This window comes from Nanorana parkeri, unplaced genomic scaffold (genome assembly GCF_000935625.1).
Source record: "Nanorana parkeri isolate BGI_ZX_2015 unplaced genomic scaffold, ASM93562v1 scaffold1018, whole genome shotgun sequence".
Lineage (NCBI taxonomy): Eukaryota > Metazoa > Chordata > Amphibia > Anura > Dicroglossidae > Nanorana > Nanorana parkeri.
The window spans coordinates 229,644-254,353 of record NW_017307286.1 but is presented as its reverse complement, the minus strand read 5'-3'; the positions used below and the strand labels follow the sequence as shown (position 1 = coordinate 254,353).

Below are 24,710 nucleotides of genomic sequence, written 5' to 3'. Positions count from 1 at the left end.
ACCTATTCTAAAATGCTAAAGGTTCCATTCACAAACATAGAAATTGAAATACATAGAAAGCCACTTTTTTAAAGTGTAACTAAGTTCGCGTGATACATTTTAAACACGCAGTAAAGGAGCTTTAAAAATGACTGACCTCTCTAGCTGCATATACATTGGATCAATTCTCAAAATTCAAAGAAGCACCTAAAGTCATTCATGTTGTGCTCTCAGCAGTTCAGCTCCCCCTCCCAGCAGTCTCAGCCCTCTTGCCTTTTAAACTCTAATGCAAGCAAAAAGTAGGAACTCTAGGAGAGGGGAGCAGGGGGAGCCAAGCTGCTGAGATAATCGACTTGAACTACTTCAGTGCTTCTGCCATGAAATTTGAGGATGAATCGCTCCACATTGCCTGCATCTACAGATGTCAGTGAGCTCTTTTAATACTTGTTCAGAATATATAAATACTTTAAAATCCACAGTCTGGCCTTAGTAACACTTTAAGTTCTTAAGTGCATTGTTGTGTGTACAATTGCATTTTAAATAGAACATGTTTGATTACTGACACACTATGAACACACTGAACAAATCTTAGGAGTTAGGCCAGTGTGCCTCGAAACTTTCAGCCACCACCTTACATTTTGAACCGTTTCTGTTATTGCAATAACGTTCCCACTGAATCCTACATTGGACTTTTTTTCATCTGCCGATCTCTAGTCATTTCGATGGCTCATTGTCACTATCTCAGGTGAGTAATAAGACATTAAGTATCATTCTAAGCTAATGGATGCAACACTTTGAAAGAGGTTTATAAAAGTCACGATGTGCTAACAAGGTATAATTTGCCATAATAACAGATCAAGGAATCTGTGCAGAAAACGGAGAAATGAAAATATTCTTTTTATGTTCCTTCATTCTTTTGTTTAAAGCCTCAAGTCTTGCATTTAAAAGAAAAACTTGACACCTACAGCATGTTACAAAACCTCAAAGAAAACTTGATTTCCTGTCTCAGTTTTGTAGTATGAGGTTTACAGCTTATACTTTGATGTAGTTCAAATGCATTCAAGATAAATAAATATGCATTGCATTATACCTAAAAATGTCTGTCAGTTTCACAGTAAGGTGACTAGATTTTCAAAATGAAATTTGGGGACACCCGACTGACAATGCCCACTTTAAACCACACTCACACAACCATGCATCCATTTTTAACCACACCTATAAAATAACACCCATATGTTAACCCACCCTCGAAAAAAAATTGGTGACAGACTTTTGGAACAAGAGATAGACAAAATAAACAGATTTCAAATAAGAGGCACCAAAATATACATGCATAGTTTGGGGTCTGTCCTGGGGATATCAAATAGAAAAACTTAGTGTGCCGGCGACACCGGGAAGCATGGCCAATAAGGTGGGTGTCTTTTCACTGTATGGCTTGTAGTGTGGGAGTAAAATAAGCCCCAGAATTGTTGTCATTAGCAGTAAGAAAGATAAATACATTTATCATTTTACCATTCCCTCTGGCTGATGAACTGATGGGGTACTTGCTTGCCCTGCTCAGAGCACATACAGTACTTCAATATGCCCAGAAAGCTCTCAATCGCAGGAGTGGACCTGATGGGAAGCTGCTGTAGTTCAAAAGCCTGCAAGCTCACCTGCTGAAAAGGCATTTGTATGGGCAGACCCAATGGAAAACTACTATAGTCCAAATTCCCCAGAGGCTCCCTCATTATAACATGTATAATTTTATGCTAAAAATATCATCACACATACTGTACAGATATCCCCTCACGGTCTGCCTCTCCACACAACACCAGAACGGTGTTACAAATACAGTGGTACAGCAACCCCTCGTTGCTCAATTAAGGGTGGACCCCCATTCCGGCAAACAGGGACAGATGGCAACCTTATTTTAGATGAGCCTTTTAATTAGCATAGAAATATGTTTTCCCCATAGATATTCAAAGACTTCTATGAAGGTACTATACACTTTGGGCCAACTTACAAGTATGACATTGGATCAGAGGCTTACGACACAAGTGAAAAGTGTAGAACACCGGCATGGACAGACAGAGTGTTGTGGTGGAGAAAGAAATTACCATTTGAGAAATCAGGTACCGTAAACTGATTGTACTATTAGATTATTACTTGGATTATTATACCCTGAAATTTGAAACAATAATATTGGGTGGACTAACTACCGGTACATAGTAAACAACACATGTTGGTTGTCACTGGGATGGGCAAGTATAGGTATTAATAAAAACATTGTAGAGATTTTCCTGTGCCTGTGATGCCCATACATGAAATGTGAGTGGGGATGTCACCGGGACTGTAGAATGAGCATTATTAAAACCATTGTAGAGATTTTCCTTGACTTCCTGTCCCAGTGACGCCCATACAAGAAATAGGGGTTCGGTTGTCATTAGGACAGGAAGGCAAAACTGTAAGGCCTTGTTCACACCATCAGGATCGCATTGCGGCCGGCTCATTTGTTGCAGGGCGGGAGGGGGTGTGGCGGTCCGTTGAAGTAAATGGCACAATTGCCATGCCCTCCCACCGCAATGCGATCGGCCGCACTGGAACGCAAGGCACATCAATGCCTGCGGTCCAGTCCAAAAAAATAGTGCTTTTAATCCTTTCTTACTAAAAATGTTTTTTGTTTTGTCCTTGTTGGAGAGATTCCCCACCACTTTTTGTGCTAAAGGTACACAAATGGCCATAAAAACCAGACGGGGGTTCTAACATACCCCTGCTCTGTCTAAAACTAAATAAAGCGTTTAAGCTGGAGCTTTAAAGCCAAAAGGTTCATCCAACATATGCTACTACATTTAAATATTCATAACTGAAACATCAGTTATCGGTAGATTGGGATAACATGCAAATTAAAAAATTACATTTGTTGTACATATGTTTTTTCAACATTATTGAAAAAAAAATGAACTGATCATAATTATTGCGCAATGTTGGATGAAGACCACAAATAACATGCAACATTTTATTACATCCTTATGAAAGCTGGCTTTATATACCTTTTGATAAACTACCAAATAGCAAGTAAGATACACTGGTGAAAACTGAAGTCCAAGTAGGTATAAAGAACCCCAATGAATGCAGTTATGTGTTTTGTAAAAAAAAAAAGGAAATGTAGGAATTGTTTTCAGCTTCTTGAAATCCACAGTGCAGCAGATGAAGGGGCAGCACCGGGGTCCAATCAGAAACATGCTGGGGGCTGATGAGATAAACTGGGGACTCATATGAAACATGAGAAAAAGAGAAGAGAGTATAGAAATGACCTCATGAGTCTGTTGCTGCTCCTAAATTGCCCATTAGCAGGCTGGGGGCAGAGATGAGACCTACTTGTGGTGCTTAACTGCTGAAGGAACAGTCAGGTCACCAGGCTAGTTGTGTTAAAGGAGAACTATGAGGTGAGTGCTTCTCACTCATCCTCATAGTTCTAGCCGACCTGTGACAATGAAACTGTCACAGGTCAGCTCAGTAGATCGGGAAGTGAGCGAACACATACCGGCGTTCGCTCACTTCTTGATCCTGTCACGGCAGAGAGCCGTGACAGGTGAGGGGCTGGATTCCCCCCTCCCTACTCCCATCCTCCAGTGCTGACTGGCGGAACGGACGGGGGAGGGGGCGGGTACAGCTGGCTCTGCCTCTATATAGGCAGAGCCAGCTGTCACTCACGCAGCTGGGCGGATCCAGACATAATTGTCGGGATCCGTTTCAGCTGCGGCGTCTCAGTATAACGTGAGCTGTAGCTCGCGGTATACTGAGCTTAGGGTGACGGGGGGACACAAACTATGGAGAACTATGGGGAAAAGCCCTAACCCCATAGTTCTCCTTAAGTGTAGGGCTAGCAATTTCTCACACCTGGATATGCAGACATATAAATTCTGTGGCAGGTTTTTTTAGTTGACAAATATGTATTTGGCTTTCCAATGTAGCTGTTTGCTTTGAGTTCAGATTTAACTTTATTTTCTTTGATATGCATGTGTCCCTTTTCACAAAGGGGAAAACCTGCTTTGCTGGCACAATAATAAAATGCTTGTTTAAAGTAATTTTTACTAACCGTGATGCCTTAACATCTTGTATTACATGTGCTCAAAAATCCACATATAGCCGGAGACATTAATCTTCTAGACAATGATTTGGATTTCAGCACTAGGATAAAGCACACATGGACTCCCGGAGCATTGATGTATTATGGTAGAGCAGAGATTCCAGCTTCTGATCACAGGTACTCTTATCTGCTATGGGGTGGGAGCTGAATAAGAAAAATCTTAAGGTGTATGGCCACCTTTTAGAATGGCCATGCATGGTCAGATTTTCTCCAGTGATGTGACTGATTTAAGCAATAGAAGATTGGATTTTAAAATCAGAATTGGTAAATAAAATTTCCAGCTCATTGCAAACTGTTGCAGCAGTAAGGCCTTACTTACACAATGTTCAGCTTGTATAAGCGCAGTGAGTACAGCAAGCTTTTGCAAATAATTTGCAATGCTTTCAGCAACCCTTAAGCAGCTTTTTCGAAGCCTTTAAAGAAAACTTCAGTTACAATTTAGCAATGTCAACCAAACATCTTAGTGTGAGTGTTGTCACTTTAAATAAACTGTAAACAGGCTTCGGTAATCTTCAGATTGTGCTTAACCTCCACAGGATGGATCTGAATGGTACCTAATACTGGGGAAACCACAACATTTCAAAACCACAATTGCTTCTTTAGGTCTAGGGTATTGGGTAAACCAGTTTTACTTACCTGATTCCTGCTCTGTCAGTCCGCATTCTCCTTGTCCCCCCTACACTCTTGGCTTGTGGACTGTCCCTTGACGTTCTCACATATAAAGCCATGGGCCCTGCATTGTAATTGATGATGTCAGCGGGCCCCCGACCACCAGTGCATGAGGGGAGGGGGGCATGGCTTTTGTAGCTTGGATGGAGAGGGAGATCAGATAAATGTCCTTTTTACAGGTACCCTATACCTAAATAAGCATGTAACCCTTGCAGTACGGGGGGCAGCCTCACTGCAAGGGGAGTCTTCCCCCCTCCCCCCCCCCCCCAGTACATTTTTAAAGGCATGAAAAATGTTTTTTGAAGCTTGTAAAGCTTTGTAAATGCTTTGCAAAAGCTTGCTCTACCAACCGTACCCATTAAAGCCTATATGAACAAGGTCTAAAGCAAGCAGACAGCATTGTTCTGTCTTCTGTCCGTCTATTGCAAGCCTAACTAAACTGTACGCTAAAGGACACTTGTGCTTTTCCCATTTAGGGTATTGATGACGTATTTCTAAGCATTTAAAATATTCATGTTTGTGCATGTACATGGTGTACATTGTTGTACATGGTGTATAAACATATTTTGTACTGCTGAGAGCAAGTCACAGTTTCCCGTTATCAGCCATATTATGGTCTGGAGATGTAACTCTATCTATGCTGTAATTAGTGATGGGCTCGGGTGTGTTCGCAGCTCCACGTGCCGAGCCCGCCAGGAAGCTGACCGCGCTGCAGCGCCAATCACAGGCACTGAGACATTTCCCGATCTCTGCAGCTGCGGACCGGGATAATGCCTCAGTACGTGTGATTGGCGCTGCGGCGCTGTCAGCTTCCTGGCAGGCTCGGCACGTGGAGTTGCGAACACGCCCGAGCCCATCACTAGCTGTAATAGACCAGGTTACTTTTAACAAGGGTAACATGAATGTCAGCATTTTTTAAACATAAAATACAGTATAATATATACCGTACTATAGGCTTAGAGGTAAAAATTACAGTATGTATTCGATGAATAACAACGTTTATAACATGTTGTTGCTTTAACAATAATTGATAACAGCAGTAATACTACATGCTAAAAGCTTTGCACATGCAAGTGCTGTGGGTTTGTTTTTCCTTTCTCTCCTAAATACCGCCTATAGAACACCAAGAATATCTTCTTGTTTTCCTGCTTTGCATCATAATAGTTTATGTAGCTTATGTCAAGAAGATTGCTAAATAATGTATTTATAAATTGTTGTGCTGTAGAAGTTCAAGCTAGAAATGGCTTGCTGATTTTCATGCTGACAGTACTGCGTCTGTTTTCTTCCCATATTGCTTCTGCAGAGAAGATTATGATTATATAGCACAATGTGCACTGCAGTGCTTTACTCCAGTAATGTTTCATTAGCTGCATCATCTCTCCTGGTATAAGTCATCAAATGGAGAGAGTTCATGTACAGTTTTAATAGTTACTCTTCAGAATAGGTTTTATATAACTGCATGGCAGGTGATACACTGGGGAGCTTTTGCACTTAATAACACACATCACAAGGAAATAGATACTGCCTGAGAAAACAATGCTGTGAGCAAGATTTTTCACTTAGACTTTTTACATTAAGACATTATTACCAAAATACTTTATAGAAACAGAAGCAAAAAGACAAGATAGTGTGTTGCACTATTCATTAGACCCATATACTTAATTATGAAATAGTACGTATCATTAGCTTTTTATGCCTTATGCCTCTGATTTTAAACCAAGCCTACACTTCAAGAGTAAAATTTTACTTCAAGTAAAATTTGTGCCCTTCATGCACTTTTAGATTTATTCTGAGACTGAATATGATATACCAGGGCTGGCAAATCCCAAGGGTGAGTAACCAGTGCTCATAACAAATTACAGCTGGCGCCTAACCTTTGAGGTTTTCTCTAGTTGTCAATGAGGCTGGAAAAAAAACGCTTCTTCCTGAATTGGACAGACTGGCTCTTGAATTCCATATTAATTTGCCCACCCCTGGGATAAACAAATATTGCATAAAGGGTGCAGGGCCCTGTCCTGGTTTAATTGTTTTTAAAATAAAAATGTGCTTTATGTGAAATAAAATGTGTCTGCTTTTATACATTTTGCTTTCATGTGTGATAATATTACTGAGCAGATGTTCCACTGAGAAGTGCTTGCATAGAGATCACAAATATTTGAAATACCAGACTGGTCATGCCCCTCAATGAACAGTATTGTAGATTCATGACAAAAGCTTTATTTGGCTGCAGTCAGAGGTATTTAAAGTGAATTCAACTATCAGGGTTTTTTGCATATATACTGCTAGCAAGCAGTAGATATATACAAATACATTTAAAAAAAATAACAAACAAAAGTTATCTTAGGGGTCAGGTGGGGCGACTGGTGGCGAGTAACTCTTAAGGCCTGGCTAGTAGCTCAGGACTTGAAATTTTGAGCCCTGAAATAGGTAATTACTTACCTGTGTCTCCGGCGCTCGCTCTCGTCTGAAGATTATCGAGCGGCCTTGAAGGATCATGGGGTGGGCGCATGCGCGGTAGAGATCTTTGGCCGGCGAGAAGAGGAGAGACACAGTGTAAGTTGATGCACGCAGCCAGGAGAGTGCACAGGGCCAGACACTGTGGGACACAGGAAGAAACACCAGTCAGTGCTGGATCAGAGACCGGCACCAGCGCTAGAGGGACTCCAGAAAACTACTGGAAAGAAGAAGAAGATGATCAGATCAAGAGGCATCATTTAAGAAAAGACCTTAAAGCAGTCTTGGGGGATGTGACTTTAATGTCAATTTAATGATTTTTAATAAGTTAATAAGTCACTTGTTTATCAGTTTATTTTCCCAAAAAGTATAATGTTACATTTGCACATATTTGTATTTATTAACATGATTCTGTATTCTTGTATAGTATACATTGCATATTTCCCTGTGTAGCATTACATGTGTGTGAGTAGAAAAGACAGAATAGCGAAAAAAGGGCGACAATAGTCCAGTTATATAGAACAATATATTTAATCTTTATGTCGTTCTCTGTCTCACAGACCTGTGCTAGCTATTGTGGAAGTGGAAGTTCAGGAGGTCGATGTAAATTCCAGAGAGAGAGTATTTCAGGAAATATCCTCATCTCAGGGACCTCTGGATGCCACTGTGGAAGTTCACATTGACTCACCAACAGCTGAGGACAAAGCTGAGTTCCCTGAGGACATTAGCACAGAGCTTGTACAAAGATTTCAGAGTTATGGTACTGTTATACTTGTACGGTAAGTACAACAGGACAAAATAAGCACAATTAAAGGCAATGAGTGGTAGGCATTTTGTGTTTTAATAGGTATTGTAAGAAATTCTAACCTTCTAGTGAATCAAATCAGACAAATAGTAGGGCCAAAATCTAAATATATATTAGATCAGATCAGTGCAAACTCACTTTCTTTCTTTGCTGCAGTTTTTCTCCAAAATTGCTTCCTTGCATTTAACTTCTCTCTTCCTCTTCTTCTGTTCCCTCTGCTTCAGAAATGCCAATAACCTGTTCTTGTGCATTAGTGGCCTTGTGGACCCCTTGTACTACTGTGCATTGGTCCAAATAAATATGTCCATAAAATCCCAACATGGCTACCAACTCAGAAGCTTTTATATTTAAAAAAAAAAGAAAAAACTTTTTTTGCAACACATTGGCAAAAGGTTTCTTATGGGCGTCAGGGACTTGAGCTCCTAGATATGTAGACCTGCCTGGGGAAATAGTGAGTTGGTCCAGCTATTTGTTTTTTAATTAATTTTATATTCTGGAGACTGAGACAAGAGCAGTGAGAACACTGATTTTATACAAAGGACACTGAATTAGAAATGAGAACTGCGGCAGAGAGATCCTTTCAGGGTGCATTCACACCAAAATCGGAATCAGTGGAGTGTCCTTTGACTTGTGATTGTACCTTCCGATCTGTTGCGTTGCATCATATTTGTTTTTCTTTATGTGAAGTAATGTGTCCTGGGTGGACATACTTCATTGTAATGGCTTGCCATGCGTTGTGCTGGTTTAGCGCGCATTGGCATGCTTTACTCTTTTTTTCAGTGCAGTGTACCACTGTGCTATGTACACTGTGGTGTGAACTGGCCCCTGTAACACCCATTCATTTTTCGTTGCCCTTGTGTTACCATCCATTAAACAAAGGGATGGTTCTGCAACAGATTCGGTGTGAATGAGTACCTTTATCTTGAAGTCATACTTTACTTCAACAATTCCCCAATAGATTATATGAACTTACTGGTTTGATGGCAATAATTCCATGCTCAGATCCAGGGGTGTCCCGAGGCCGGGTGTCACCCGGAGCGGAGACCGGGTGACGCCGTGACGTCATCGCGCATGTGCGGCCATCTTAATGAAGCCTGCCATCTTGGTGGTGGACGCCTGCATCGAGAGGAGAGGACGTTCATCCGGCGGGATGAGGTATGCCGCCGGGTCCCCTCCTCTCTGTTCAGACTGTCGGTCACTCGGTCCATGACAGAGTGGCTGACTTTTTGTTGGGGGTGACACCAAAATGACTGTCAGTCATTTTGGTGCCACTCCTCCAATGGTGGCACCCGGGTGCGGGCCGTACCCCCCACACCCCCTTGTGACGCCACTGCTCAGGTCTGTTGGAGTCTATCTACAGATATAAGCCAAAACACTTCTCTTGTACAGTTACAAGACACACTAAAATCTAAATACTTACAAGATCATACAAAGTAAATGGCATATCAATGGCATTCAAGCCTATGGTCCTTGGCATTGGCACAAGTTTTACTGATTTAAAAACTTGAATAAAAGTATTAAAACCAAATGTTTGTGTGCTTTTATTAGCAGACGTGTTATTTGGTAACTGTTTAGTTTAGTAAGCTTAAGCAAAATATCATGCAATATAATTGTTTTAGGGTTTGCCATATCTGTTATTTATGCATTATGTTCAGTAAATGAAAGGTGTAAATCAAATAATTGTTTTTGCAGCTGGCAGGTGGCAAATGTGAGTCTGGCGTGATAGGGTTGCCGATGGTTTACTGTGACTATATAATATTAAAGCTAAACTCCGGGGTAATTAAAATGTGAGTCTGGCGTGTTAGGGTTGCCGATGGTTTACTGTGACTATATAATATTAAAGCTAAACTCCGGGGTAATTAAAATGTGAGTCTGGCGTGTTAGGGTTGCCGATGGTTTACTGTGACTATATAATATTAAAGCTGAACTCCGGGGTAATTAAAAACAACCCTTGGATTGCAAACAGTTGGGCAGTTTTAAGACTCAGATGATATTTTTTGGAAGTGTAGAAATGGACATTGTTATATGCTGTGATCACATACCTTTTTGTTTTTATTTCCAGGGTAATTGGAGGGCAAATGATGGTCACATTTGCAGATAGCAGGACAGCTTTGCGTGTTCTTGATCTTAATGGTTTAAAGGTAAATTGCAAGCCTCAACCAGTTAACAGTATTCCTACTCCCTAAAATAACTATAAAAATATGAGCTGTTTCAGTATAATTATGTTTTTTATGACTTTTCAGTACTTACTGAATAAGCCAAAGTAACATGGATGTCATTATGGCTGATTTTATTCCTTGCAGGGTACTTGGCTTTTTCCACAGAATTACACAGGCATAGCTATTCAAAATATTTCTACCATCTCATACATTAACAGCACCTTGTATTATGTTGATTGGTGCAATTATGTAAATCTGCAATATTAACAAAATAAACCTGTTCCATACTATTACTCAAATATACAGATCCTTCTTATAAGAGGCATTTCTAAACTGAGGGGGTGGTATTACAATGTATAAATATATTTTATTGTAACCATCTTTAAAATGATGACAGATTTTTTTTAATAAAATGCATGTAAAGTCAAAACCTTATATTTTTTTTAAATGAGTGAGGAAGTGGTTAAAGCTCTGTTGGGTTGCATTGCTATTTGTGTCTTCATCCTTTTTATTTGTCCTGGTGACCCTAATCTGCCATGATGAAAGTGATATAAAGTTGTCATGGGAGCAGAAGGTGAGGGTAGGTTACATCAGCAGAGCATTGCTGGGAAATCTCATCTGCAGTCTCATGAGATTTCAGGGAAAGGCATTTTCCTCCCCTGAGATGATGTGCATGGTCACATGTCCTAGTCACATGTGCCAGAGTTCCAGGGAGTAAAGGGAGATCTAGTAGTCTGCCCTTAGGAAAAATGTTGAGAAGACTGGGAAAGAAAAGAGAAACAAGGTATGCAAAGAATACAAAGTCTGCAATTATCTAGAAGTATCTCATTGCTAAACATTTCTAAACATTTCTAAAGGTGTATTTGTTGTTATTTTAAAGATATGGGTAACGTTCCTCTTAAACTATTTTGTGCTTTGTACTTTACATTGACTTAAACTTTGTAAAGGTCAATCCTATCTTCAGGTCCCTAGTGCAGATGAAGAATTCTGTAAAGACAAGTGAAGATGTCCAGTGATTTAGAGTAGGGATACTTTTATCAATCCTGATTAAATGGAACTTTAATGGACAGCTTTTGTCATAAGGGCAGTCTTGATTTCCTTGTCCCATAGCATGTGAATTGTTTTGGTGGTAGTACTCCCATTGGTAAATTGTTATGCTTTCACATCATCAAGTAATTACTTTCATGCTTGAGCATCAGGGCTTTGCATTACCTGACAAAATGAATCCTCCTTTTTCTTACAGGTGAATGGCAAAACAGTGAAAATAAGACCAAAGACAGAAGATTGGCTGCAGGGTCTGCAGGAAGAAATTGCTCGGAATAGAGATAGTGTAGTACTTCTGTCACCTAATGCCAACTCCTGCCTTCTAGAAGAAAATTTTGATTTTTCCAGTCTGGACTATGAATCAGAAGGTAAAAAGAAAATGTCTTGGATTTGCTTTAACCACTTGCCGTCCATAGCCCTTCCTGAACGGCGGGACAGTAGCCTTATTAAAATGCAAAAATGGCTTGGCCAGCTGATTTGAAAAATGTTCCGGAGGGCTTGGCAGCGAAAGGGTTAATGCCAAAGGTCTGCAGAGACACCTGCTTGTGGCTGCTGTAAGAACCTGCTGCCAGATGCTAAAACACTGTGCCACCCGAAGGTGAAAGAAGGTAATTGGTTCCTGACCCAGTGTCACTGTGTTCATATATAAATGCTTCTACTTGGTGCCTTTCACTTTATACACATTTGTGAAGTGTGTATTTCTTAAATAGTGATTGATTGGTTTACTGCTCATTGGCTGTTTAATGCCTGTCGGGACCGTTTTACTGCACATCCGGATTTCCTTTTCTTCTATTAGAAATGTTATTATTAGTTAGATTTGCCATATTTATAATAGTTCAAATGTCACAAGCCTTCTGGGCCATTATATTTTACTGGGGGGGGGATAAATCGTTGTTTTAATCAAAGTAAGCTCCTCTGCAGAGCTGTCTTCTCAGATAGCCCAGATTAGGTACCAGAGGCGTTACAATCGCCATAGCGACCCAGGCGGGCAGAGGGGGGGCCCGCCAGGACATCCCCTGATGCTGTGTGGGCCGCCTGGGTAGCTATGGCGTCTCAGGCTGCTGGCTGTCACTGGCGGGTGTGAGGAGGAACGTATCGCTGTTGGATCACTGACAGCCTGTCAGTGATCTTTGCAGCAGCGCGTTCCTCCTCACAGCCAGCAGCTTCGGCAGGGGATGCCCCCTCTGATGCAGTGCCAAATAAAGTGTGCGTCGGGCAATGCTATAAAAATTAACTAGAATAAAAATAGAATATACCAGAGGGCTAGTATCTCTGGATAAAATGAAATTGTAGTTTACCTGTTATGAAATGCCTGCTAAATAAAACTGTTTTATATTTCTGCACTCTCCCTACAGGTGATGTATTGGAAGATGACTCTGATGATGTTATGTCTCAGTATCTAATGACTGATAGGTCAGCAGCAAATGATGTCATGTCTCTGGGGAATGAACAACTGCCCGCAACAAACGCATCATCATCATCAACTAAAGCCTCTTATATGAGTCCTAAGAAGCCTCACTCATTTAAAGGTAAAAGCAAAGAGTCCTTGTGATTATTTCTTTTTGTGCTGAGCTAAACAGTCATTTTTTAATTATGAAAAAGAAGACATTGTCACTGTTTGTGGTTTCCATGGGTGGCAGTATTTCCTATGCACAGCTCATGAAGTAATTTCAATAAAGGAAACGTGAGGCTTTCATGAGTCAATTATACAGATATTTTTGTGTAACGCTAATATATTTCACAATCATTCTAAAACACAAGTTAGTTTATATTTTAAAAAACAATGGTTTATATTTAACTTAGAACTGAAGATCAAAGAGACTGTTGTTTCCATGGGTGGCAGTACTTCCTATGCACAGCTCATGGAGTAATTCCAATAAATGAAACTTGAAGCTGTGATTGTGGTTCAGTTATACAGATATTGTTGTGCAACACTACTATATTTCACAATAAATTAGAAAAAACAAAAACGGTCTATGCAACTCAGGAAGCACATCGTAAGAGAGCAGCATTTTGTGTTTTGGCACTCATACAATAGTGGCCTTCAATCATTTAGTTACTCAGGATATGAATCCATATATTGAGAAACAATTCTACATTTTAAAAACTTTTTATATTCATCATGCATAAATCACCTCTGTGTAAGGTACATAGGTTTCTAAGTCGGCTATGTATCAGTTTTGGTACAAATATAACCTTATTTACATGTGCTATCATGTAATTCTGATCTGTGTTTGTGAATGCGTGTTATTTTTCAGATGATGGGGATTTGATGGCTCTGAAGAAAGAGCTTAAAAATGTTGGGGAAGTACGTTCCCGTTCACCAAACAGATCATTGTCTGTGCCTAACCGGCCTCGTACACGCCCACCCCAAAGACCTCCACCTCCAAGTAAGAGAACCTATATGATATGTATATTCAGAGTACATGGCATACATCTTCAAGTTATTGGAGAACCTTATGGCACTGTTGAAAAATGTGATATGAATGCATGCAATGACATATTTTACATATCATGAATATTTTCCTGAAACGAGTGAATGTTGCTACTATTTGTTCATTAATACTGATGTCCTGCTTCTCCAGTTATTTGGAACTCTTGTACGAGTACTGATGTTGTGGTTTCCCAGCTATTTGGAACACCTGTAAAAGTCACTGATGAGCCAATGCTCTGTGATGAGGTTCTTTATCAAGAATGCATGGCCTGTATTACATTTTCTCTATGAAATTATATTTTAAAAAACAGAGCAATGAGATTTAAAATTATGTTTTACAGAGAGTAACATTCCAGCATCCATTCCACAACCATCGAAGCTTCTTCCTGGAGCTCCCCAGCATCCCGTAAGACAAAATCTTTGTAGTTCTGAAGTTATTTTAAGTTTATACATACCATACCCACAATTCTGTAAATAACAAATGATCAACGATTTTATTAGGATGTTATTAAGGCCTTAAAGAAAAGAAAATTATACCAAAGTCATAAGATATGAGCGTGAATATTGTAATGCATTCTGTATTATATTTACATCCAAATTTTTTTTAGTGCTAAGATCTAGGTGCTGAATTGGGTTCAGTGTTAGAGGGTTTGGAAGGTATTTAAATCTAAACTGATAGGTTACTGGTTCGGGTTAAGGGTTGATATTAAAGGGTTGGCTAAGATTAACTCTATAGTAAACCTGGCAAGAAACAAATATGTGGCATGCCATTGTTGACCTGTTTCTGTACATGCTGTTTGCCTGGCTGCCTCACAGGCTTTAGCACGTTATAGATCAGTGACCCAGAAAAGGAAGCAGATGAAAAAAATCAGAAATCTTTTTTTGTGTTCCTGTTCTGGGTCAGTGTCTATCTGTGAGTATTGCTGTTGCTTTTCTGTTCCAAATGAGGCTACCCCTTCTGAGTTGTATCAAAGATCTAAGCCCTTGCTTCTCTGTTGTAATTTCTATAAGGCTAATCCAGTCACTTTCTTTACTTGCAAAAAAAATTACATATATGGTCTTTGGGCATGTAGGACATTTATTCTTAGTTGCTAAAAATATCGACCCTATTATGGCTACTTTTTCACAAACAGAGGCAAGGTGTTTAACCCCTTCATGACTGAGGCCTTTTTTTTCATTTTTTGCACCCATGTTATATTCCACATTTTAGGCCTGAAAATGACTTAAAACCCCCAAACATTATATATTTTATGAATGCCAAGACCATATAGAATAAAATGGTGGTAGTTGCAAGTGTTTATGTTGCGCAATATTAGCGCAACTCCTTATTAAACCCCAACATTTAGTGAAAAATGTAATTAAAAGCCCCAAAACACAACAAAATACCAATTTTTTAAATGAAATTTAAAAGATGAGGTTACAACGAGTAAAACGATACCCACTATGCCCAGGTTACAAATTGCGTGCGTCTGTGAAACGGCGAAAAACTGCAGTACCCCAAAAATCCATAGAAGACACTTTAAAAGCCCCCACAGGTCATCAATTTAGAGATACCCCAAAATACTGGCCCTAGAATTATTGCTCTCACTCTGGCGTGCGCGGCGGTGTACGTCGTCAGTCACGAAGGGGTTAATATGCTAAATAAGTTGCGCTTGATCAAGGTGAATGTGGATTCCAGAGTAAAGAATAAATCACAAAAAACACATGAACATCTAAATAAATACCGGAATCTTCTATCTCATTGTGTGATCGATACGTGAATAATCCAACAATCAATATGACTCAATCTCTTAGTTTCAAGAGAGAGCCATAATCATTGTATGAATGCCTGAAATTCTTATTGCGGCATGTGATACGTGAAACATGTATTCATACACCCCACAGTGTATCAATAAATATATGTGTGACAGAAGCACCGAGCTCACTTAGTGTGGCTCAGAGTCCTCCGTGGCAAACAAATGAAACAAAAAACAAATAAAGCAACCTAGTTGCAATCCTTATATAAATGACCCGTGGGTCTAACACTCTTGCATGTGTGAACTTAATCTGGTGAGCAACTTATATGAAGTAAGATATACGTTCTAATTCCCCTCTCAGATGTATACACGGGGTTAAATATTTAAACCAATCCCAACAATATAACAAACAAGCACAAATAAAAATGGGATAATCTCAGCAATATAGCAAGCAGTCAATTTTTAAAATTGACTGCTTGTTACATTGCTGAGATTATCCCATTTTTATTTGTGCTTGTTTGTTATATTGTTGGGATTGGTTTAAATATTTAACCCTGTGTATACAGCTGAGAGGGGAATTAGAACGTCTATCTTATTTCACTTAATTTGTGTTTAATCACTACCTATTTTTGGTCATTGAGACACTAATAAGTGTGTGCATATTATTATTATTAGGAAGATTATATTTTCACGATTAGGTATCGAAACCACTATCGTTGCTCACCAGATTAAGTTCACACATGCAAGAGTGTTAAGGTCCCCACACACCTTACGATAATCGTACGATAATCGCGGGAAATCCCGCGATCGTACAATTATTGTAAGGTGTGTGGAAGCCGTGCGACCTCTACTACTGTAAGGTCGCACGACTTTAAACTTACGGACATGTTCGAAAACCCGCCGAGCATCTTACGATGTTCGGCAGGTTTGTGGCATGGCCATACGATAACAGCCGTACGGGCCTGTGTGCGCAAGCGCACACTGCCCGTTCGGCATTGCGGTCATCGGAAGCCCGCCCCTCAGGGGGCGTGGCTTGCGATTATCGCAAGTACGATCTGCCTATGCAACATAGGCAGATCGTACGTTTTTTTCAAGTACCTTACAACCATCGCAAGACAAAAGTCTTGCGATGGTTGTAAGGTGTGTGCCCAGCCTTAGACCCACGGGTCATTTATATAAGGATTGCAACTAGGTTGCTTTATTTGTTTTTTGTTTCGTTTGTTTGCCACAGAGGACTCTGAGCCACACTAAGTGAGCTCGGCGCTTCTGTCACACATATATTTATTGATACACTGTGGGGTGTATGAATACATGTTTCACGTATCACATGCCGCAATAAGAATTTCAGGCATTCATACAATGATTATGGCTCTCTCTTGAAACTAAGAGATTGGGTCATATTGATTGTTGGATTATTCACGTATCGATCACACAATGAGATGGAAGATTCCGTTATTTATTTAGATGTTCATGTGTTTTTTGTGATTTATTCTTTACTCTGGAATCCACATTCACCTTGATTAAGCGCAACTTATTTACCATATTAGATACCTTCCTCACACAAAGTTGCTGCTGGTCCTATAAGCTATTTAGAATCCATTCCTAGCGCAGTGAGCCTTGGAACCAATCAAAGAGGCAAGGTGTTGCAAACCTTTATCATGGCCTAACATTTATAAAACCAGACGTATCTCAGAATAGGGATAATCTGCCTCAGATGGAGTGCAGCCAATCAGCTTTTAAATATTCTAAGCTGTGTTGAAAAAAAAAAAGGAAAGACAGATGCTGATTGGTTGCAATGTAGCTTTGTGACAGAACTTTTTATTAATTTTCCCTAGAGTGTCAGAGACGTGGAGGGAATTATACTAACTTAAGACTGATAGGGCTATTCACTAAAGAGTGAAGAGAGTGAAGAAGGCAGGAGAAGTGAACAATCTAGGCCAAACTAGCTGGAAAAATTCTCAAATTCAGCTCACTTTCCAGGTCAGCTATGTTGTCCTAGATTGTTCACTTCTGCCTTCTCCAAACTCTTCACCCTTTAGTGAATAGCCCTTTGAATGTTCAAATTCTCAAGCAAGTCCAATTGGACTGGTTCTCCTTACAATTACTGTGTTTCCAGGGATACACTTTCCCTTTGACACAAGAGAGTATATTGCTGCTAATTAATGGCTTGATTCAATGTTCTATAAGTTTCTATGCTCAATTCTTGCTTGAAAATATTGCATATTTTGTAGTAGACTATTTAGAGATAGGTAAGATAACTGATTTTATAAGATTGTCATATTTTACTTTGAAGCTATTGTAGGCATTTTAAGGAATACTCTAATTACATGTTGTAGTAATTTATACTATATGCTTTTTTTTTTTTTAAAGCCTCAAGACAAAACTGGGATAAGCAAACCTTACAATGTAAAACAAATTAAAACTACTAATGCACAAGAAGCAGAGGAAGCTATTAAATGGCTGATGGATTCCAAAAAAGGTGAGATTTGTTTTACTGTTATTCAAAATGCAATTGAATTATGAAATACTGTCTTTCGTGGTGGTACTTGTAGGTTTAGCCTTTGTTTCTCTGATACTACAGCAGTGCATCCTATAATTGTTACTATTACACATGTGCTTTGCAGTTCACAATCCCAGCAATAGTGAGATACTCCAGGCAAAGGTTTTCAATGCCGGGATAATAAGACATTAGATGGTACTCTGAGTTGCCTTTCTGGACTCCTGCATGTATAGGATTTCTTTCACATGTATACTGTCATTGAAAATGACACACTCAGAAATAGTAGCTGAATTGTTACCCCACAGACCTCCTCCAAAAGTACCAGGTCCAAGACCTGTTCCTTTGCAACGATCTGGTGTTAAATGAGAACAGGATTACTTTCACATGTGCACTGTCCCAGAAGACAACAGCAGCAGGCAAACATCATCACACAATTTTCTAAAAATAAGAAATCTAATATTCACAGCAGTGTGAGGGGGACACTGGGTACAAAAATGATGTTACTGTGTTTGTACACAGATAGTTTAACTTTATGTATGATCCATATGTATTTTAATGTAATAACAGGATTTATTTTTATTTTAGAAAAACCAGAAGGGGAAATAAAAACCAGTCTGCATCGCAACCCAAGTTTCCCAAAAGGAGAACCTAAATCTGTGTCCATGAAAGCACCAGAGACGCACTCAACAGAAACAGAAGCTGTATTGATACCCCACAGGCCTCCCCCAAAAGTGCCAGGTCCTAAACCAGGTCCTTTGCAACGAACTGGACTCTTATCAGAACCTGTAAGTCTGCTATTTCCATATTCTGTATTTGTGTCTCCTAAACTAATACTTAAAGTGGGCCTTGCGGTAAAAGGCAAAGCCTATGTATTACACTCTCTACTCTCCCCATCTAAAATTGCAACATTAATGCTGTAAAAGCAAAATACCCCCTGAAAAAAAATAGAAAATGCAGTTACCTTCCGTTACTGTCCAGGTCACCTCGAATGCCACCAGAGTGTCATTTACCTTGGTAGGAGCCTGAGATGATGAGGGCGGTCTCTCTTGCTGCTCTTGTCCAGACACCTCTGAAAATGATGCACAGTAAGTGTAGGGATGGAAGAGGGACATGAGTGCCTGGGAGAGCTTGACGACACCTGAGCAGAAGGAATAGATGGCAGGATGCAGAGAGTTTCAAGGAATTCACCCCTAAATGATTAAGCTGATAGCAGATGTAACAGTACCAATGCAGAAGGCAGAATCGTGGTCTGGAACAGGCCAGCTCAACAATAGGTGGGCAGCGGGGTACAGAATAGGCAGTCAGAAGCAGGTTCAGGGACAGGCCGGGTCAATAACTTGCGGGCAAAGCAGTACCAAATCAGCAGGCAGAAGAGTAGTAGGAAACAGTCCAAGGTCACTAAGGCAGGCAGCAGACAGCAGAATCAGAGTTCATCCTTAAATAGGCCGCCTGGCGCCATTGTTTGAATTAGCCATGCGCACACTGTGCAACATGTGTACGTCCACGCGCAGATGCATGGGTATGCGCCATCCTATCAACGTGACGGTGCACATGCGATTGCGCATGCGCAGCTGCTCCCGCTTGACAAGAGTAAGCTGGACCTCCTCGACAAGTCACATTTTGTTGAGCATTGATGAAAAACACTGGAAGAGATACTATAATGCTTTCATTATTTATATATAGATATATAGTGCTTTCATTTTAACCATCAAATCTTTTACTATAAAAGGTCTTTTTCATATTTTTTGCATACCTAGTGTAACTGTATGCACATGGAAAAGGTAATTTAGCACTGTATGGCTTCCTCAAATTCGTTCTTTCATAGTCTGGTAGCTGACACAAGCACACAATTGTCCTTCTGTCACTATAAAATTCAATTGTGCATTTAGATTAGCAGTATTTTCTGCAGAAGAGTGGACAGTTTGGGTAGGATAAAAGAATTATTATTTCTGGAGTTAGTGTATTTACAGCCAATAATCTGTGTGATGATTAGAACCCTCGCCAGGATTTTATTACTGTCTATGTCCCCATTGGCTAGATTTATCCTCTGTTTGTCCTGCGGGCCATTGTCACAGGAGCAGAAAGTAATGGGGAAATCCAAAATTGTACAGTTCTCATCAGAACTGGAATCGAGGGGAATCCCTCCTGTGGGAACTATCCCAGAGACAACTGTCTAGGAAGTGAATTAATTTTGTAGCAATTTCCTGTCACTTTCTGTTACAGGTGAAACTCGAATAATTAGAATATCGTGCAAAGTTTATTTATTTCACAAATGCAACTTAAAAGGTGAAACTAATATATGAGATAGACTCATTACATGCAAAGCAAGATAGTTCAAGCCGTGATTTGTCATAATTGTGATGATTATGGCTTACAGCTCATGAAAACCCCAAGAACCCCAAATCCACAACCTCAAAAAAGTAGATTATTACATGCAATCAATAAAACAAGGATTGTACATAGAACAATATCGGACCTCTGAAAAGTACAAGCATGCATATGTACTCAGTACTTGGTTTGGGCCCCTTTTGCAGCACTTACTGCAATTACTTTTGCACGATATTCTAATTATTCGAGTTTCACCTGTATGTCTCTAGACATGATGTGACAGGGAATCTCCACAAGGGGACACAGCAAAAAATAAAGTAACAGAGGTTTTAAACTTTCTCTATGCTATCAAAATAAATATACAAGTTTTGACTACATTTACATTTTAGGTTGCAATGAGTATTTATCAGGAAAAGTATACACACACACACACACAAAATAGCAAGGTTTTCTAGATATTATTGTATGGTTTTTATAAAGCGGTTACAAAATATACATTGTTTTCTGCACATATTAAATACTTAAGTGATTTGGTTGTACTTTTATTTACACGTTCTCTTTTTCCAAAGTTACTTCATCCAGAAAAGAAGACAGAGCAACCCCAGCCACCAAGTAAAAATAACTTGCCACAAGTACCTCCAAAACTGGGGCATCGTGCTGAAATATGCGATGGTTTAATACCCTTAAAACCTCCACCAAGAGTTCCTCCCAAACCAAAACATGAACCATCAGTGATTTCACCTGATCTGGAAAAAATCTCTGATAATAATCTGTTATCTGCATCTGTTAAGAAAATTGAGGAATCAGGGATAAGTGATTTTGCACAATCGCAGCCAGCTGAAGAACTGGTGGTATGTTCAGAGACCCATCATCCAAAACAAGCAACTACTGATGTTGGCTCTACAGTTTCAGGTAATGCACTTGAGGACAAGCTTAAATCAGATCTGAACGGTCAGTCCATTCAAGCAGCTCTTTCAGCATCCAGACCAGAGGCACTTATAGGCACGATTTGCTCTGCAGACGTATCAACCAATACCTTGATTTCAAAAAAGGAGCACAAAGTAGAAACTGCAGACATAAGTGATACTCCTAGAATGTATCCTATACCCAAACCAAGGACAATACTGCCTCCTCAAACTGCAAAAACTCAAGAAACTAAACAAGGTGACAAGATTCTTTCTCCCACCAAAAATAATTGCACATCTGAATGTAGTTCATTTACCCCAGCAGTGCCTCCACGGAGAAAAAAGTCTGCTCCTGCAGCTTTCCACCTTCAGGTGTTACAAAGCAACAAAAGTTTGTTTCAGGATGTCATGTCTTCAAATACCAATAACAACAACAGTCGTAGTGAAGGATGCCTAATAGACATGGATTTTCCTGAGATTGTAAGCACAAAAGATGACAGTGATCTCCCAACCGGCCACAATAAACCACTACAGCCAGAAAGAAGCTGGTCTTCTAAGGAATTGGATCTTCTAGATTTTGATGATAACAAATTAGTTCAGTCCTCAAATGATGGTATGACTTCTGAACAGTTTACTGACAATTGGCTTATGGGCCAAGATGAGGAAAAAAGTGAAACTACTATTTTCAAGAGCAATTGCGATTCTCCTTAGTGAATACAAGTGTGTATTTAATGTAATGCTGGCCATACCCTAAGAGAGATCTATAATATATGCGCCGTTATTTTATGACAATAGTGTATAGGTTACAGATGATGACATGGAGAACCCCCAATATCTTGTAGATCCTGCAGGTTGGAAAATCCAGGCTGATCCTTGGCTGGATAGAAATAATTTGGTGCAACATTTGTTAATTTATCACTGTTGTTATTGGTAAGGAGTTCTCCAGCAGGCTCCGAACTATGCATATGCATTGTGGGTGAAGAAACTGGGTCTGATCATTCACTTTAACTCAAGGTAAACATAGCTTTCAGTCTATCTCCTGAACCACTGTAAAGTAAGCACACGATTAATAAATAAGCACAAGAGCTTAGTCTTAATGCAAATTGCCATGTGCAGGTAGGGTATAAAACCACCAAGCTGTGAAATCTAGTTCATCAGGCATCAGCCAACCTTGAAGATACCATTACCCACTTATTTTATATAGTAGTATTTCTGATCAACATTATGCTAGTGTTCCAGAGGCAGTTCTGATTGCCTTTCTCTTAGGCATTCTTAGGAACTCTGAAGCAGGGGGTGAGGTGTGTCTATTGAATTTCTTTTGCTCGTTCTTTTACAAACAGGCTGTCAGACAGACGTTTACGGTACAAGGCGTTTGCCTAGGGCCGCCCCCCAGGAAAGTGCCGCCCTAGGCAAACGCCTTGTTTGCCTCGTGGTAAATACGCCCCTGGTTGTGATGTTGCTTGAACATTTGTGTTTTTGTCTATAGTGCTTAAGACTTGCTGCATAAAAATGATTGCTACATAACTCCTGAGAGGTCAGAGGGCTGTCCTTACCTCAGGGGATCCTGATTATTTGTTAGGTGATGACCAGACCTTTTTCACTTAGTATGCATATACACTGCTGAGTGATGTTGTAGAAGTTCTTTAACTCACCACATATTATTTTATTACAGGTACTTATATAGTGCCATCAGCTTACATAGCGCTTTATATGCTGTACGTTTACATCAATCCCTGCCTCCAAAGAGCTTACAATCTAAGGTCCCTATTGCACATATTTACATACTAGGGTCAATTTTGACAGCAGTCCACTAGCCATCTTTGAAATGGGAGGAAAACTAAAGTACCTGGAGGAAGCCCACAAAAGCACAGAGCATGCAGATAGTGTCCTGGCCATGATACAAACCAAGGACCCCAGTGCTGCAAGGGCACATGTGATAACCACTAAGCCACTGTGTTGACCCTAGATTTCTATTTGCAACTCTGGTACTTTTTTACATTGTCCTGTTGTACAATTTACCAAACTTTTTTTCGAAACAACCAAAGTTCTTCTGTGGAATGAATGTACGGTTACCTTAACATCCTATCACTGTAAATCAGAGCTGGCTTGCTGTATACAAGTCCAGGTGCACTGAGCCGTAACTACTAAGCTAAGTGCTTTGTGTATTTAAGTTTCTTTAGTAAGAAAGAGCCATCAGTTGGCTTTTCCCTGTTGTTTTCTAACCTGCATTGGTAACATGAGAGGTTGATTTGTTCTCAGGAGCAATGCAGACAATTCCTCTGTCAGACACTTTTATACTGTGGCCCTTAAGGTTTTAGCTGGAGAGAATTTAGAGTTCCAACACTTGTTATAATTATTTGTAAGAAATCTGTAGTGTATTTTTAATTACCATGCATTTCGGGTTAATATTGTAACTGTCACCTGAAAGTCATTTTTGGCGGTGACCTACATCACAAGCTTCCATATTTTTACTATTGTATTTAATAGGGGTTGTTGAGCAACGTTTTGTTGTGAGCTGTTACAGTTAATGTATCAAATGTTCAGCTCTTTAAAGTGAAGATATCCTTCATACTTTGTAATTGCTTGTAACCACTTTGATAGAAGCACAAGAAATGAGTTGACGAAATCTGTTCTCGCCTGTTGCTGCACGTCACGCCTGTTTTTTAGTTATCTCTTATGAACGTTACATGTAGTTTTTATATAACATTATTGGGAAATTCCATTCCAAACCTCCTGGACTATCCTGATTTTACTTGGTACAGTCCCAGTTCCCAAAACCTATGAATGAGTAGGACCAAAAGAAAATGGATATGTTATAGACAAAATTAAAAAACTGTGGGGTGAGGCTTAAAGGGTAAGTTCACCTTCTCACAAAATGTGAAAAAATGAATTGCATTAGTGAAATAAATGAACTTTGCACGATATTCTAATTATTCGAGTTTCACCTGTATATACTGCAGGGCAAAGTACCGTCTACGAAACATACACTGGCTGGTGGGGTTGCTGGCCATGGGATCACCTAGGTATGTGCAGTGGTGGCAGGAAGAGTCTGTATGTCAATTTTTTCACATTTTGTGAGAAAGTGAACTTACCCTTTAAGTGTATCCAGATTTTATCATTTACAATCCTGGAGGAACCCCAATGTTACTTTATTATGTTCATGACATGCAAAAGCAAATACAAATAAGTTAGGCAAATAAGGTAAAAATAAGGTAAATGATAATAGATTATTATTTTGTTATTTTTAGTGTAATATTAACAAAAGATGGAGAAAAAGGTTTGTAAGGACCAGATGAATACCATAGTTGACCTAAACAATAGAGTTTTATCTGAGAATAAGTAACCTAAATCAATCATGTTTTATTTGTTTCTCTGAACAAGATCTGTCTAATATGAAATGTCATCATCAAGCTGATTGTCTGCTGAACACTCTGTACTGCTGCGGCACTTGGCTGACTGCACTAGCCTTATGATGGTATATATTTGAAATGTGTGATTTCTTTTTTTCTTCAAATAAAACTCAAGTAAAAACACTTGGCCGTGGAGTATGTTGTATTTTAAAAGA

The 24,710-nt window shown here is 39.6% G+C and overlaps 1 protein-coding gene across 1 annotated transcript in view; it reads left to right on the top strand.

Moving 5' to 3' along the window:
- The window catches only part of SYNJ2 (synaptojanin 2), a 102,117-nt gene extending 80,191 nt beyond the window's left edge, over positions 1-21,926 (top strand). Inside the window, exons 18-28 of the mRNA XM_018567185.1 lie at positions 1,937-2,093; positions 4,111-4,228; positions 7,795-8,013; positions 10,102-10,180; positions 11,442-11,610; positions 12,598-12,771; positions 13,501-13,632; positions 14,018-14,082; positions 17,783-17,891; positions 18,498-18,697; positions 20,810-21,926. Coding sequence (XP_018422687.1) covers positions 1,937-2,093; positions 4,111-4,228; positions 7,795-8,013; positions 10,102-10,180; positions 11,442-11,610; positions 12,598-12,771; positions 13,501-13,632; positions 14,018-14,082; positions 17,783-17,891; positions 18,498-18,697; positions 20,810-21,856 — 2,469 coding nt within the window. The 3' untranslated portion in view covers positions 21,857-21,926. The remainder of the gene's footprint in view (positions 1-1,936; positions 2,094-4,110; positions 4,229-7,794; positions 8,014-10,101; positions 10,181-11,441; positions 11,611-12,597; positions 12,772-13,500; positions 13,633-14,017; positions 14,083-17,782; positions 17,892-18,497; positions 18,698-20,809) is intronic.
- The last annotated feature ends 2,784 nt before the right edge of the window (positions 21,927-24,710 follow it).